Consider the following 17,790-nt stretch of genomic DNA (forward strand, 5'->3'; position numbering starts at 1 on the left):
AGGGATTAGTTAGCATACAGAAACATTCTTCCATCCGATGAACAGCCGTTTCCTTTTCGTTGCTTTGCAAATTGCACGTGCTTCATGCTGGCGGATCACCGTTATTGCGCAGGAGGTGCCACATCCTTGTACTATCTTGTCATACGGTCTACTCGTTCTTCCTGATTCCATTATCTAACGGCTTAAACCGGTGGAAGAATAACGCTTCCGTGCTTGTGTGCTATGTACATAAATACAGTTAAGGATCTGCTTTCTACGATCGAGACTTTAAGCGTAAAGAAACAGCGTTGGTGAAAGCAGCTGTACTGCTGGTGTGAAACTAGAGGATGATTAATCTGAAGTTTTTTGTCGTTAGAGATGAATGGTTGTTCGCATCGAGTTTGCTTAGAAGTTGTTCCTAAGTATAGCCAAGTATCCTAAATATTTCGTGGCATTTCTAGATAGTAGTTTTTTAAATTTCATCTTTGTAAAATGATACTGATGCTTTCTAAGTCAACATACGCATGAATCTTTAATCTTGAAAAAATGAATTTGTTAATCTTTATCAGTTTCACGAGTCGTTTTATTACGTATAGAAATATTTTCTAAAAAAAAAATTAGTAAAGTTACAGTGCCGCGTTCTTTAACTCACAGATCAAAACAAGAAACTGTAGCGAAGTAAGAACCCATCTTAGTACGAGTAGAGATGATCGTACAAGAGCGAGAGAAAATAAGTAGAATATCGTCTGATTTAGAGCTACAAAAATTCCCTGATGATAAAAGCCATCACGTACAATCAAATCAAGCGATTTTTTATTCCAACAATCGTGGGACCCTGGTTGCTGCTCCGTAGTACGGACGGAACAGCGTACAAGGTTCCGCCCACTTTGGTTTTAGCGTAATTGCTTGCCAAAGAAGAGGCAGGAATAAATGTAACAGGAGCGGAAATGCGCCAAGAAAACAACGTACCACGGTTTAATATATGAAAATTATCCCCAGGAAACCGCGTTCCCAGTGAAGATATTTACTGCGGCATAAGTAGCGAAGTTCAGAGAGCTAATGGCATCCGAGATCGCTTCCAGCAACGCGATGGGACGAGCTTCCGATTGCTATTTACATTGTTCTTCTTCCCGTGACTAGACACAGATTGCGCCAGACGCGGACGAAGCGATAGGATCTCTTAAACGCATCGATTCCGATATCGGCAATATCCAAAAGTGGTTTCCCTCGTTCCACCACTTTTTCTTTCCGACGTCTTCTTTCTTCTGTTTCGTGTAAACCACCGTCTTGACTCGTCATCGCGTTAAAAACGTCGCAACTTGAATATTCTATCGCGAAGCAGAGTGTTCCGTCTTTGGATCGAACGACGTCTTCTTTTCCTTTTTTCCCCATTTCCTTTCTTTTTTCTTTTTGTGCTTTGGAGATGTGAAGAGAGCCGCGAAGAATCGTATAAACGCGCAGAAGGAAAAGAGAATCCTATAATATAAGCCGTAATTCTCTAAAGTTTTGTTCGGACCAATTGCATTTATAGAAAAATAAGTCGATTTTCTAAAACTTACCTTTCTTTCGAATGTAAAATTAACACCAATTTATAAATTGATACTATACGAACATTGTTACGTTGCTGTTATTAAAATATGATGAATATTATTAAAGAAATACTTTCTGTGAGATATTAAGCGAGTATAATGATATCTCTATCTGAAAAAACTGCGTTGTATGACTGGGAAAATTAAAAATGGAATATAAGAGTATTCGCGAGCATATTTATGGCCTGAAAAATGATTCGTAGTTACACATTCAGAGAAGCTGACGTGTCTCTAATGATTATTAATTTACTTCCACAGCGCGGAATTTGGAGGGATAAATTTCTAGCGGAATAATTAAATTAAAAGCATCCTTCCTACCGTGAATCATAAGTATAGTAAAAGTCAAAATAAAATATTAAGCAATATAGCATTTCTCCAATTAAAGCTTGCAGGTGTCTCAGCAGATGTTTTACAAAATTTAAGATCATCCTATTTTAGAGATATAGAATTCTACGTAAAAATGCGGATCAACCGCACGCGCGTATTGACCTGCCCATTTTTATGCGTATTCGTACATTCCATTGATACAGAGATTTTATAGATTTACAGAGATTTGTCCCACCTACTAAATATTATAACAAATAAATATTTTACATATGTACATATTTCGTATTTATTTTTATATCTTCAGGTCTCTCATAAACGTACGAACATTCGCGGTCTATTAATCACGATATTCACATCACCACTTTAAAAACTCGCAAACGTATCGCCAAAGAATGCATACATATTGCTGCTTGCTTTTTTCCCTCGCCGATTTCAGTTGAATGGAACGCTGGCTCGGTCAACAGAAGTCAGCGAGAAGCGTCGATTCGAGTTCAATCTCGCAGCAGGATTCAGGAGCAAGGATCAAACGGTTTTTCCAAGATCCCGAATGCAAAGTTAAACGAAGCGAAGAGGAGATATGAAGCGGCGATGGTGACGGGAAGCTCGTTTCACGCCCTTCGCACGGTCAATTCTCCACGATCGGAGAGTATCGGAGCAGCTTTGGACGAGTGTAAGCCGCACAATGGGCCACCGTAGCTGGGTATCGACGGAAATTGAATCTGGCGTATCGTGAGAACCAGGGATTCGTCAAGTCGAAAGTTTGCAACGAGAAAAGGACCGAGCAGGAGAGGCCAGAGACAAAAAGGGAGATAGAAACGACCAGACGACCACGAAGAAGCGAGGGAGGGTGAAACAGCGTAGTCGGTGCGAACTAGCAGGGCAATGGTAGTCAGGGAGTACTTGAGCGCCGCTTCAGAGACGGCCAAAGACTCCGTTCCAACGACGAAGCAAACCAAACAAAACCGAACCGACGCCGCCGAAGCAGAGACTCCGGCCTGGAATCAACTAAGCCGAATCGAGAGAGCTGGCTAAACGGCAAACTTATCTAATCCAACTTGGCTGGCTTGCGCTGCCAGCCAGGCTGAAGGGACAGGAGACGTGCTATCAGACAGAGAGAAAAACATTCGAACGGTGAATCACTAGAGAAGTGATGAGAAAAGGAGGAAAAGAGGAGGAGAGCTACGTCTTCGCTGGGGAAAGAAGATATAGCTGACTTCCTCCTAGGAATACGAAGTTTGTTCGACGTGGTGAACGGTACTCGGTGAGCTCTCTTTAATTACTGCAGAAGGAAAACGTAGCGCGCGTGCTGTTTAATCAGCCGTTCGTTCGACTGCGTGGGGCCGAAAGCTTCGCTGCACTCGCGTCAAAGACTAGAAAACTGCTGGGCGAAAGGACAATATTTGCGGAGGCAACGGGATCGGAACGCTGCAATTAATCACATTCCTCCTGGCTACGATGACAAGTTTAGGAGAAGCCATCGAAACGATCCAGCGAGTCGCCTGATTCCTTTGCAATGAAGTTTATAAAGTAACGATCAATTGTTTGTGTAGGTGGAAGTTCGTGAATCGAACTAGCATATTTAAGGGGAATAAGAACATTGTTTAGAAGCATATTATTATTATAAGTATAATAATACAGACGTTAGACAGATTCAAATCTTCCTTACTACAAACTAACTCGGAATTACACGGTAATTCTATCCCATATTAAGAAAATCGGTAACACTCAAATTTTTACTTCGTACAAACAGTTTTCAAAACTGCTGAGACCCAAACTTCGCGCAAAGGCGTGTTTTTAATTCACCGAGATAAGATCACAAAGTCGCACGACATCAACGTAATATGAAAAAATAAACTCGCAAGACTGCGCTCGTCCAGAGTGTCTTTTGTTGCAAGTAGAATGAATATTTTACGCGCCGATGCAAACCCTGTCTCGTCTCGATAAGAGACGAAATTTTCGGAAATCGAAAGTAAACGACGCAAGCCCCAAACGACGACGATTCTATCGGTCAACGTCGACCGTTCGATCGGATCTCAGGGCAAAGAGCGGCCGCAGCCTGAAAACTACTTTCCCTCCCTAATTTTACGAGCGGCGGTTCGTTTTATAAGCCGTCGTTAATCGCGGTGAACCCGGGCAACTGTTTGCCGGTCCTTCGGGATGTCCGAGGTACAGCCTCGTAGCGATTTCGAGATAAGGTTTCGAGGTTTGTTGGTGCAACCTGACCAACGTTAAACCCCAAATCCCTGCGCGACTATCCAAGTTGAGCCTTGCGGTGTTGTGGCGGCGCTCAGTCGTCCTCTCCGCAGGATCTATCTCGAGAAATCCGCTGCTCCCCCTGCGTCTCCAGAAGCGTCGCAGTTAACTGCATGCTGTTCAATGTGCATTCACCGCACTGACCACCTCAAGAGTACGCTGTCCCTAGGCTGGACCTCCTTCGAAGGAGGACTCGACGAATAGGGCCATTTACCTTGCTACTTGTGACTAGGTCTTTGGATCAGAGATGGGATGGTCACACCTCTGTACGAAACGTTGGGTGGCTTTTCATTTCAAAACACACGGCTCAATTGCTTCATTTAGGTCATTGGATTATACTAATTATACCGAGCTCAGAAATAAATTGACAACTTGTTATTTTGAATTATTAAGAATTTTTCTTTCTAGGAAATATTAATTAGTTCACTTGTTCGGTCATATCGATGCTAGAAATCTGGGTCGAACGTAGTTAGTTTGTTTGGCCTTGCTCCTTTCTTCCTCGTCATTTTCGTATTCCTGATCTTACAATCTCGAGACTCGACGAATGTTCATGTTCTTAGCCGTGACGGAAACTAAGTTCGGTATTGTTTAAATATAGTTTTAGACAAGAAAATAGAGAAAGTAGAGATTTTTCATAACGTCTCAAGCGCTTAGGCTCGTGCATTTATCATTCAAGAATAACTGAGTGAGATTAATTGCGAGGAAAAATATAATTATATTGTAAGATAACTCGTACTAAAGATCGTATTGAAGTACGTACGAAATACAAAATCGAAATCAAAAGGGATGATAAAAATGAAGAAACACGTTAGGAACGATAAAGTTTCAATGTATTGAAAAATTAAAGACGAGTAGCTTTCGTTTGATCGAACTGTACACTATGGAAAAGGATATACCATTATTCGTAACAAATTCTTGGGAAACTGGAAACGTTCAGCTACAGCTCAGAATCGCATTACGTTCAACAGCAGAGCGGAAAGAACGGAAGCAAGAACATTTATAATCGGTTTCCGGTTAGCTAATGAGATCAAACGTTACGGTAGACCAGCCATTAATCACCTAAAGAAGAAACATCGATCACAGTCTACTTCCTCAATTACCATTGGACCAAATGAATTTCACCAATCCTGGCGTATTAATTATTTTGTACTTTCGTCGGCTTAATTTCCTCGTTGATCGATTGTTAAATAATTTTTCCAAAAGATAGCGTGACGTTAATGACGTTGAAAGTTCACGTAATATTTTCTATTTTCTATACTGCACTTATTTTATGCAACATATTGCAATTTTTTTATATCATACATTAACCGCGATTTTATAGTATTATACGAAATTATTCATATCTTTTTATCAGTTTATCAGATTACACACGGTGTAATTCGTCTCACTAAATCGATTGGAAGATGTTCAAACGAAAGTAAAAGAAAGGATTCCGTCTTAAGTGCCAATTTATTTAATTTAAAGCCGATTTAGTATGAAATTGATTTAATGAAAAAAATTTCACGGAACGTTCCAAAGGGAATTCCATGGAAAAAAACAGGATCAGATGGGCGAGCGAGCAAAAGATAAATTTAGAGGAGCTGACCGCGAGATATCGAGGGTCTCGAAAGCAACCTGGCCGACTTTCGGTATCAGCCTCGAATCGCTTGGTCACCGTGTCAGTGATTAATTAACCCATTATCATCGGACTGATTACGCGGCGAGTCGGTTCGTGCTTCGTCAACCTCGACGACGAAAGTCAACAATGCGGCCGCTTAAAGGGTCGCGTTCACAAAAGCTCTTGTCAACCTGCCACCGACGCGGTTCGACGATAGTTTTTACTGAGACCGCTTGTAAAAGGGTGAAAAATTACGGCTGTTTCCGGGCGTACCCAACCCACGACGCACGTTTGACCAAGATATCCACGAGACGTCGTTGTCGTGGAGGCCAGGAGAACGGCCGGTGGAATGTTTGACAGGCCACGAAGAGGAATGAAAGGGACGAAAAGACTGAAAGGGGAAGGCTGGCGGATACGTTTCTTCGCCGACGAACCGATAAATACGTACTTTCGCGTGATAAGCTAACAGGCGGACGTTCGGACGTGAATACACGTTGCACGTGGTTTTTTACAGGCCAAATGAAATTTTTACGGTGCTTGAAAGGTAACAAGATTACGTTAAATAGGTAGTTACATTTGTAAATTGAAAAATGTATTTTGTATTCTATTTACTGATTTTCGCGAATCGTTTAAATGCAAGCGTAATTTGAGTACAAAAAGGTTTATAAAAATTCAGGAACAAATGAAGAACTAATAGGTACACCGTATATTTATAACTTATAAAGACTTTCTGCAATGATCAGAGATCCAAAATAACAGCTATTTTAAACATTCTAAGGGCGTTGGGCAAAAGTTAATTTTTAATCAGATGGAAGCCGATTATCGATCAAGCTGAAAGAAGTTTCTCAGAAAATGAAACAACTAAGAGATATTAAGTTTTAATTATTCTGATTACGAACAATTGTTATAAACGATTAGAATTTATCTTGGCTATCGGTAACCATAAAATTTAATTTTCGTTACCAATAAGCAATATAAGTGACAGGAATTTTGTTTGGTTACCAATAACCATTATCGATGGCTGGAATTTTATTTTGTTCACCGATAACCATTATCGATAACTAAAAAGCTTTCTGGGTTGCCACTAACTAATATCAATGACTAAAGTTTGATCTGGCTACATTCGACTGTTTATAATTGTTATTAACATTACTGATAATTAGTATTCATTGAGAACGCAAGAAATCTCAATTACAAAACTTGTACATTTTATTAAGCAACGAAATGGCATGAAGGTATAAAGAATGAAATGTAGTATAATATTTTTATTACATTTTTATTGTGTTAAATGTTTTGTTTTATATATCCCCTATCTCTTCTTTTACGTAATAAAATATACAAGTTTCTTTATGTCCTCAATGAATACGATCTAATCAAAAGTAATGTTACATTTCTGCCGTCGATAATGACTACCGGTAATCAAAAAATGTTATCATTTACAATGGTTATTCATAGACAAAATTTTTTAATCGGACATACTAACATTCATACCATCATTTTTAACATCTATGTTATAACGGTTATGGTGTCTGTCAAAAACTAACGTAAAGCCATAGATCATTCTATGAAGAGTTCTTTCCCTTTGCGTTTAATTAAAAAAAAAAAAAAAAAATCATAGCAATAAGTTTCACCAAATAATAATAGTACATCAATATTTTATAAACAATCTATATGAAACAATCACAAGATTTTTAAGTACTGAAAAACTAGTTAGATTTGTGGCCTTAATAATGCATTTTGATTTAAGTAGATATCTTAATTGGTTTCATAACACTACAAAGTATAATAAACATATCTAAGTCTATAGAATTATGAATGGCGACTAACAGCAGTCTGACCTACATTTTTTCCAGGAAACGCGTGTGCTTGATTGTAGCAATAGTAAAACGTCGTAGACGCTGTCTGTCACTAGCCAGCGCAATATTAACCAGGTTGTGATTGGTCAGTGACACGGTGCGAGTGTAGGAGAGAGACAGCGATAGAGGATTATTGAAAAATTCGCTTCTACTCGAACGACGATATCTTAGCAACGGAGAGTCGAATCGAAATGAAATAAAAAGCGTTTTACAGGGGCAAGCGTACACTTTCCGATGATCCCAACCGAATTTCACGATTTTCATTGGTTTTGCAACAGCAATTGTTTCAATTTTCACCAGTTTCAATAGATACGTATATAAAACTTATTGAAATAAGTATGTACATTTCTTGAAACACGTGTGATGTTTTGAATCGATGTTTAATTACAACGTGCAACTACGTGCATTTCGCAAATACTATTCGACAACGAGTGTTAAATTAAATACTTCGACCTACAGATAAAATTTCAAAAGCAGCATAAGTGCTACACGCGCAATTGCGATCCTCCAAAAAAAAAGAGAAATAAAACGAAAAGTAAACATATAAAAAAGATAAATCGAGAGTGCCAATGTAAAAAATGTAACGAACATTGATCACAATAAAACCGAATATCACTTAACATTCGGAGCAGATAAAAAGATTGGTATTCAGGGAGAACCGATGGAAAAAACTAAACTAAAACGAGGACAGAACGAGAGTGTTTGTCGCCGCAGGTTTTTACAGCCGATTATCGGGATCACCTTTATGAAATCAGCGAACGAGTTGGGCGATGGTGCGAGGCTGCCCGGCCCGTAAACACCGTTCGATTAACGCCAATTCGCCAATTATTGCGCACACTGGCGCCGATTATCGGTCGAACGAACGCGTTTCAACATCGACTTCCGGTTTCACGGTGCGAGCAGATTTTTCGGGAATTGAACCGTTCCGTGAGCGTCCTGTCGATATTTCGCGTGAATTACGGAAAGCCGTTCGCGAAACGACCGGATCGCGAAATGTTGCCGCAGAGATCGACGAAATTGCGAACGCGAGTGCGACGAATGCGAATCGGCAGATTGCGCGTCACTCGTTCCCCGTCCTCCAACCGACAAAGACTTTTTCAAATTTCGGATGATTTTAATTTTACCGGATTATATTTGTCGAGCAGCGGTTCGTGTTTTTTCTCTCTTTCTGCCGATTTTACAGCGAAAATGTGATTAATCGCTACACGAACGCGTCAGATTCATGGAAATTCATAATTTTCGTTCTTACGTGTACGCGTGATCATCCATCTTTTTCAGTTTGTACGATGGAATTGGTTTTTGGGAAATAGTGATAAAATTAGTGGCATACGTAACGTAAGTTGCGATGAAAGCTAATATCGTGGATTGTTTGACTTTCTTACGCGCTTTTTCATGTTTTTCAAATACTTTATACGACATTTATTAGCTTGTCCGAAAAGTTTCTTTCCTTCCATAAGGCAATAGTAGATGAACAACAATTTCTGTTGTATATTATTTTATTAAGTTAGATATGATCCATTTCATTCTATTTCTATTATTATGTTCGTACATAATTCAATAAACTAATATAAAACAAAAAACACTGTACGTGTATTATTTCCTTATAAAACGAAAGGAACTTTTCGGACAACCTAATAAATGTAGAAGGAGTGAAATACAATTCAAATTGACTCGTGTTTGGTTACCTTTAATTCCGTGATTACTGGATGATTCCTGAAACGACCCGGTTAACTGCTAATTTCTGTTACATTCTAGTTTCTCGACCAATGTTAGGAAATATAGTTACAGCGCAAAGAATTAATGGCCTAATCGTAAATAAATTTCGTTTAGTTGATATATATGGAAATGTTAATAATTAAAACGATTTCAGAATGTGTTATCACGATAACCTTTTGACTAGATGACTAACGGTACAAGATTGACAGACTCGTTCAAATAGCGCATGCACAAGTGAGAGAGAGGAATGATTAACGATCAATGATGCTTGCAAATGACGGTGCTTACGGCTGGAGATGCCGTTTAATGTTCCCAATGACCACTCAGTAAGGCAATTTAGGCCTACGTAGGATTATTAACACCACGACAACGCGAGATTCGTCATCTGGTCAAATGTTAAGTGAATCGTATTTTCCACGAATGGGGAATAAAGTGTCAATGATTACGTATAAGTGTGAAAATGTTATAAATCGAAGAATACGTTGTAACGTTTATTTTAGGTGTCAAAATAAATATTTCCAAATTATCGATCTAAACTTAATCAATTTGTAAGAAAATACTTATGGTATAAGCAAATGATATTTAATGAGAAATTAAATTTTAAATAACTGAAAAACGATTTCTTTGTATTTGATATTTTACATCATAGTTAAAGTAGTACACAAAAATCAGAAAAAGTAAAATCAGAGTTCAACTATTTTTTCTTATTGAAGCAATTAATATCTGGGAATCATGTGGAAATCAAGTACAATTTATAATAATGCTATTGATCTTTTAAATATAGTAAATTGATGAATAAGGTCAAAATATTAGTTCGAATGATTAAAGATTTATTTAACTGCACTCGCTCTCTGTGATGGAATGAACTCGAATGTGAATTCTGCAAATGAACTCGATTCTTATATCTCGGCAGTCGATTCACATTGTCTGATCGCTGCATTTATATAAACCAAATTTAATTACTTTTCATAATCAGTAATTAACTACGCCAACAAACAATTAATTAATGAATTAATTAATAGCAAATTAATTAATAGCAATAATTAAACCAATAATTAATTCCATACAAATTGCTAAACCGATGTTATTATCCCAACACTAGGAAATGAAGAAATTTCTTATACCTTATAATTTATCCAAACATTTACAAACTCTATATTCTACTAATTAACAGTGAGCAGAACGAGTTAATTGAACTATCGTCAATTGAATAATTTAATCGAATTGGAGGCAAACCAAGCACAAAACGATCCCTTAAAAGGCTCAAGTTGAAACTACATTATCGTGTTTAAACAATTTCAATAAGGGGCAATAGAATTATTTATACACTGAGAATTTTTATACACACAAAGCTTTCCCTCTATGTATATCTACACATACGTATACTTTCGAATCAATTTTTGAATAAATCTATTTCCACTGATTTCCTTTATCCACTAAACGAAGTCATCATATCAGAGATGAAAGTCGAAAGTTCTATGGACAGATACAGTTTTGCCGAGTATAATCTAATAGTACAAAGAGTGGAATATTCTCTCATTTCTGATATTTTCTCTTACTGAACTTAAGGTACACGACATTTTCTCATTTTTTCGCTTTATACGGACAAATAGTGTCCACAGAGTACAAGTTTCATTATCCTGTGCAAAGAACGAGATTGAATTTCAAGATGTGAAATCCTGGCAGACTCGAACCCCTTATCCTGCTGGATAAAAAAATAAAAAAGAACCGATTTAACCAAACCACCATCGCCTCGGTGAGCCAGAAAATCAATCAAACCAGAGCCACCAGTTTCGGCCGGCCGAACGAGTTTATTAAACAACGAAATATGGAAATCATACGTCATTCGTGCAGCGCGATGATAATTATCAAGCATCATAAATCACAGGTAAACGACGTGAAACAGGATTTAAAAAAGTGAATCGAGAGGCGCGTTCGCGAGTTAAGATTAACAGAGTCTTCGTCCCGAAAGACAGAGCGAAGCTGAGCAAAGCGGAGCGAAGCAGAGCCGAGTAGATGAGAGAGAAACGGAGATCGATATTTCGAAGCGAATCCAGTTTCCTGCGCTCGAATCACGGCATCGTTAAACTGTCGGAAGAGGTTCTTGAAATGCGATAAATCACGGTTCATAGAAATCAGAGCCTTAGGAAACTCGCGTCCGCCCGCTGTCGCTATTCCATGATATCTGTCACCATTCGCGGAAACGTTTTAGGCTGCGGAAATTACCGGAAATCCCTCTCTTTTGATTTGGTCATGCCGCGCGCTCGATCAACCCGCGCCATCTACAAACTCTCCCCCGAATAATACGTCTGACGGATATGGCGTTAAAAAATATCTTTCCCCGGAGCAAGCGTAAACCGAGCTTCAAGATACTATAATACTACGTTTCCAGGGAAAAACAAAAATTTTTCTGGACTCACTGCTATCCAGAACGTTGCCGATCGATGTCAAAATTCTGTGAATTTTAGAATTTTATAGAACGAACAGTACGTAGCAGTAGAATTCGTACTAATAGTAGTTGTGATTTTTGCTACTACAGTGGCGAGCAAAAGAAAGTATAAATATAAGAGACAAATTTTTAAAGACAAATCAGGGAAAACTACTTTAACCATTGGCTTTGTAAATCCCTCGATAGAACGTCTACGATTGCATCTATAACAATTGCTTGTTCCTTAATTTGTTGATTCGTTCAATTGAAAACTTTGTGTGTTTTGCGCTATCCACGGATGAAGCCTGCTGTTCACCAGGAAATATCGCCACCGTCTTTAATTGTAATTAATTTGAAAATGTATTCAAACAACTATATCGCGACAAACACTTGCGCAGCAAACCACACAAACTGTAACGGAGCGATGTTCAGTTTACACGTCCGACTCGCTCGACGGCCTGACGAGACTCCTAGCGAGTATTATATTATGGATATTTTATATATATTTGTATTCAACGGATATTTTAGCTCCAGCTGAATTATTAGCCGATATGAAACGTGACAACACAAAATTTAACTCTATCCTATTTGTACGAGTTATCCCGGATACGCTAGTAGCTAGGAAGATACGTGATCAAACGATTGGAAGCTGAGCTGGTTATACGTAAATTTCTCTTTATTTAAATACCGATAAATGTCATCTAGTGAAAAAAAGCATCCTAAAAAAGATTGAACTTTAAAAGATGAAAAATCACGAAAAACAAATACAAAGAAACGCGAGTCGAAAAACAAACTGCGAAATAGCAAACTCATTTTTCATTAAAAAGCTCCTCCCCAAAAATGCGGTGAAATTATTCCAGAAATACCATCGTGGAATTAAAAAAATGGAAACCTTCAAAGATATTATAGCATCGAAACGTCCCATTATCTAAATTGTCCAGATCTTTAACGATCGATAATCATCTCTCCTATAATTTATATAATTCAAATCTCTTTTTAAAAAAAAAAAAAAAAATCATCGAAGACTGTTTAAACGTAACGTAAATGAAAAACTAACGTCGATTCACGAACGAATGAAAAATTCTCTAAATGTAGCGTAAATGGAAAACTAACGTCGATTCGCGAACGAATCAGGGATTACGCTAAAACGAAGCTGAAAGGACTGGGTGCCATACGGCCCGGGGAAAAACCGTTGTCAAAACGAGGGCTCTTTGTCAAAGTCGTGGCGCGATAGGATTGCAGGAGGAAAGCGAACGATTCCCAAAACGGTGGCTGAAAAATACCTAACGATCCATAGAGGGTCCACGAGCGGCCATATCGTTGCCACGACCGCAGGAAATCCCACGCGGTGCCATACGGTCGCATCCACCTCGCATTTCCGTTTTGCATTTCAAATTCCCGTCGGGTTACGCTTACGCGATCGTAAGCGTGTAACTCGGAGACGATTGCGTTCATCGATCTCGGACAGTTTCCATTTGATATCATTCCAAATACTACGCGTACAAGCGTCTCGCGTCCTCCTTTTACTATTTTCTCGAGGCTGAAAGGCCGACTTAAATATATGACACTCCAAGGTATCGTGAAAAATTTTCTATCGGAAAATCGACTATCTTAGCTTGGATTCTGGTTGGATTCGATTCTACGGTATGTCGATGAGATCCGACTGTGGTCGTTTAATCGATTAGCTCAAGTTGCGTTTGATTTTGGATTTGCGTGGCTAGAGAAATTGAATAATTGTCATCGATGGTAAAATAAAAAGTTTTATAGATAACGGGTGCGGTAAGAATACTGTCAGTGAACATAATGAAGATCAAAGGCCAGTATACGCTCGTTGAATTTCGTTAAATTAATAATAATTATGTTATTAAAAATGATATACGTCGAAAGACACCTGTTAGATCGGAAGATGTACATTTCTTAAAAATAACTGCTAAATTGAGCAAATCAAAAAGGGGATGAAAAATCTCGTGTTAAGGACGTAAGCCAAATGAAAAGGTAGCTTTAGGTAGTGTAGCAATGTACAGTATTTTAAAACCGCTGTGGCTTATCGTTAGATTGCGGATTTTCGTGCATTTATAGAAAGTTTGAAGATGCGAGTAAGTACAAAATCCAGCAATGTACAAAAATATATGAAATATCCAAAATAAAATACTCGTTGTAATATTCGGTAGATGTAAGAAATTCTATACGTACAATATCAATTTACATAAAAATTCTCGATCTTCTCATCCATGTGTTCCACCTATGATTTTCAAGTACAAACTCACGTTAATTCGACGAATTATCGTATGAAAACAAAAGAAAAATCAGCATCGCTAATAGGACCGTTAACCGCAGTCCATCAGAACTAACCGCTAGAAGCATCCTCGGGCGAGAACCAACGATTCCCTAAATCTACAGATGTTGAACGACGTCTCGTCAAAGATCGGACAAGCATCGTTTCGAGGGCCGTTTCCACGCGATTAGGCAAAGCAACACTGGTTCCATCCGACGATACTCCAGCGGGGGAAGGGACGCTAGATGGTGGACGATAAGCGAGACAACGGAAGTGGGAGGGACGAGGGTCAAAGAAGAGGACGCGAGAGGGTTGAGTGGGGCCAAAAGGCGGTTTGCGGTGGGATGCGGGAAGCGGCAATGAATTAATCGCCGTGAACAGTGCAAGCTCGCTCCAACCCCAACCAAAATCCCGTGCTGGCCCTGTGCACCCTTTCCCCCATTGCATCGTCCCGTAAAGCCTCCCTAAAATCCCTAATGCCGGCGACCGCAGCCACCGCCCTCCAACTCGCTCGTTTCGCTTCTACCATCAACGATCGTCCGCTATCTATGACGCTGTATTAACCGAGAAGAAACGCTGTCGTCCATCGTTGCTCGAATTTTTAATTTCACAGTAGACTGTTGCGGTCTGGCCAGCGTTTCTGCCTATTTGATTCATCGTCGAACGAAGATGCTTTAAGATCGTTATTCGGAGGTGTGGCTGATTTTCAGGAAAGCATTCGAGCAATCATTAAATGGAAATTGAGGTTCCATAGTTGTCGCTGCGTTTTGCTGTAATCCTGATTCGATTTTTGAATTTTTCTATTTCGATCTTGCTTCCGTTTTATCGAATAGAAAGTAATCGCAATGTTTTGAGAGAATGCTTAATATAACGTTGAATGTTTTCATATTTTTTGAAATCCGAGATATCTTTCGACCTATGAAAAATACAGCAGAGCTAACGATTGCTTTTGCGTTCACCGAATCCAGGAACATGTACCGTTGCTTGTAAGTAATTAAAGAGATGGAACTTATACGTTCGTTTGATCCGCTGAATGCCATAATCGATGATAAGTTTCGATGTTTTGCAGAGGAATACGAAAGGAGAATGGATGTTCACAAAGTGAAACAAAACGTAAACAACTTACTGCTTCGCAAGTAATAAAAAGGACAGCAATATCAATGTTGCATAATTCAGTCGGTGACTTTATCTGACAAATGCGACGGATCTTTAGCGTAAATCGTTTAAAATGCATCAGGTAAAAGGTACTGAGAAAGTTTTTCACATGAAATAACGAGGATATAAGGGATTTTCATTGGCTTGAAGCATCTATCCATCAATCAAGCTTATTGAAGCCGAGAGTTGAATAGTAATTCAGGATTCCGTGTGACAAGCGATGTAAGTCCATCACTAAGTCCGCTATTAAGTCTATCGGGATGCTAAGGTGTAGATGAATGTTATCGAACACCTTAAATGCATTTTTACTGCGCAACTATTGTACCATAACAGGGAATCGACTCAAAAAAACATCTTTCCTTTATTTTTTTTCTTTTAGAAAATAAAGGACACTGACAAAAAATGTTTCTGAAAATAGAACTTTAGTAGCTTTTGCGGTGTATTAATTAAAAAATTTGTTATTGCAGAAAACTAAAAAATTAAAAATAAACTTATTGTTAATTCAAAATTATTCGCCAGCTTGAAAATAGGTTACTATTAATGTTGCTCGATTAAAAATGTATGAAACACATTTTGCTTTAAAAATCTCAACGTTTTCTCTTTAAAAGGAATAAAAGGGGTATTATTTACTACATAGAATAGCCATTCTATTTATGAAAAATACGTCCCTCTTTTAAAGAGAAAACGTAATATTTGTTCTTTAAAAACTGAAACATATTTTCTTTAGAAGGAACAAAAGGGACTATTGTAACGTAGAAAATATAGCAGTTTTACTACCGTACAACATATCCTTTGGAAAATTGTTTTAATAATACCCAATTATCAAACTTTTAGCCGGGAAAATAATTATGTAAAATTTCAAGTGATTTTACGTCTTTTCGCGGCGGCAACAGGCACGCGTGAAACATTTGCAAACAGCCCATAGTGTTTCACCATCGACTATTTCACGGTAATTTCCTCATTACTTTGTGAAAAGGTAATGAACGAATGCCTGATGATTTAATACAGAAACCATTGATATTACTACCCAATGTGATATCATAGGAACTTTTTCTCGCGCTAATTTAATTTCCTGGCGAGTCAGTCTAACTCGAATCTAAAATTTATTAATCGAATCTAAAATTATTAACGTTACTATCTCCTAAAGTTTATTCGAAATAGATCAAAATTAAAAATTACCCAAAGTTCGAAGTGAAAAGCAATGTGAAATTGCAACGTTAATTGTAATTTGATTATACTCGTCATTGCATACACAAAGTAATTTAATATATCCATCTTCTACGAATTTGTTCTCTAATACGTACTGCCTCTCTCCATAGTTGAACGCTATACACGATGCATATTATACGTCAAGTAAATACGTACCAACACCGAAGTGCAACCAATGAGAAGCGAAATTTTGGGGACATACCTGCAACAGAATAAAGAAAAGAAGCTACGTTAGAATCGTGTGCTGCGTCTTGGTCGTATCGATAAGACTAAATCCTTTAGTCTATTTCCAACGGAATCCCCGCGTAGTGGCGATTCTACAAGGAAAGTCTTGTCTTTAATCCAATCTGCAATCGTATTTCAGATGCAGCCGGATGCTTTCGTTCGTCCTATCGCGGAAACGGCAATCGGCATCAGGACTCTCTCGGTATTTCCATCGTTGCAAAGCCGGGCAATCTGGCCGAAACAAGCTCGCTGTTCCCAATGCGGCTCCGTTTCACCTCAAAATAATGTAAAGCTCAATTTGAGCCCGGGCCATTGCCGAACTTCCAACCTTAAGCGACGAGGATCGAACCAATGTTTTTCGGATCACGACTTCCTCGACTTTAGCCTCTCTCTATACCCGTCTAATTTTCTTTTCTTCGCATTCGCCCGACTTCTTTCTTTTCTTCCCAACTTTCACGGAAAGGAACCTTAAGTGCATTTTTTTGTCGCGAGTCGCGCGTGATGAGATAGAAGGTAATCAGGTTTTATGACACTGCCACGTTAATGTCAACGTATTGGAACGATACTTGAATATTCCCCGAACATACTTTTTTCGAAATTTTCAGCAAGGAATCTGTATGAATTGCTTTTCGAGTCTAGATAAATAGATATCGACGTTTAACACCGCGTAATCATGATGAGATTAAGTTTCGTATTTAGGAATGTAAACTGTATAATATATAACGGTTAATTATAGTAATTTTTATACGATAACATTGTATGTTTCACAATATTTGCTTTTTACCAACGAAAACTCAATTTCATGTTACTTGATTCAGCATGTTAATGAAAATCTATTTCTAATATTTAGTTTTTCTTCTTATCAGAGTATCACGGAGGAGGAAAGACTGAAATGACATAAATCCCTAACCACGTGACAATCAAAATTTATCATAAAACTCGTGTTTTAACATTGCATCAAGCATTTGCCTAACATTCTTTCTATAATCGTTAAAGAAATCAAATTACTTATAGCGCTGTGCAACCAATTTCTTCCAAACTATGCAATCTTTTCCTAGTATTTCTGATTCGCCTAATGAACTTCTCTACGATATCCGTTACGCTTGACGAATTAACGAAATACTAAAACAACGAAATTCCATATTTCTTCCCCGTCAATATGAATTGTAAAAAGATCCACA

At 38.3% G+C, this 17,790-nt stretch overlaps 1 protein-coding gene across 2 annotated transcripts in view; it reads right to left on the bottom strand.

The window, feature by feature from the left end:
- Nucleotides 1-17,790, bottom strand: part of LOC100643758 (E3 ubiquitin-protein ligase MIB1) — a 341,778-nt gene that overhangs the window by 196,317 nt on the left and 127,671 nt on the right. Inside the window, exon 10 of one of the 2 annotated variants that reach the window (XM_020868431.2) lies at nucleotides 16,487-16,586. The exons of the other annotated variant lie outside the window; for it this stretch is intronic. Within the exon in view, the coding sequence (XP_020724090.1) occupies nucleotides 16,502-16,586 (85 nt within the window). The 3' untranslated portion in view covers nucleotides 16,487-16,501. Of the gene's footprint in view, nucleotides 1-16,486; nucleotides 16,587-17,790 lie in introns of those variants that run through there. 2 annotated transcript variants of the gene reach the window in all.

Source organism: Bombus terrestris, chromosome 3 (assembly GCF_910591885.1).
Source record: "Bombus terrestris chromosome 3, iyBomTerr1.2, whole genome shotgun sequence".
Classification (NCBI taxonomy): Eukaryota; Metazoa; Arthropoda; class Insecta; order Hymenoptera; family Apidae; genus Bombus; species Bombus terrestris.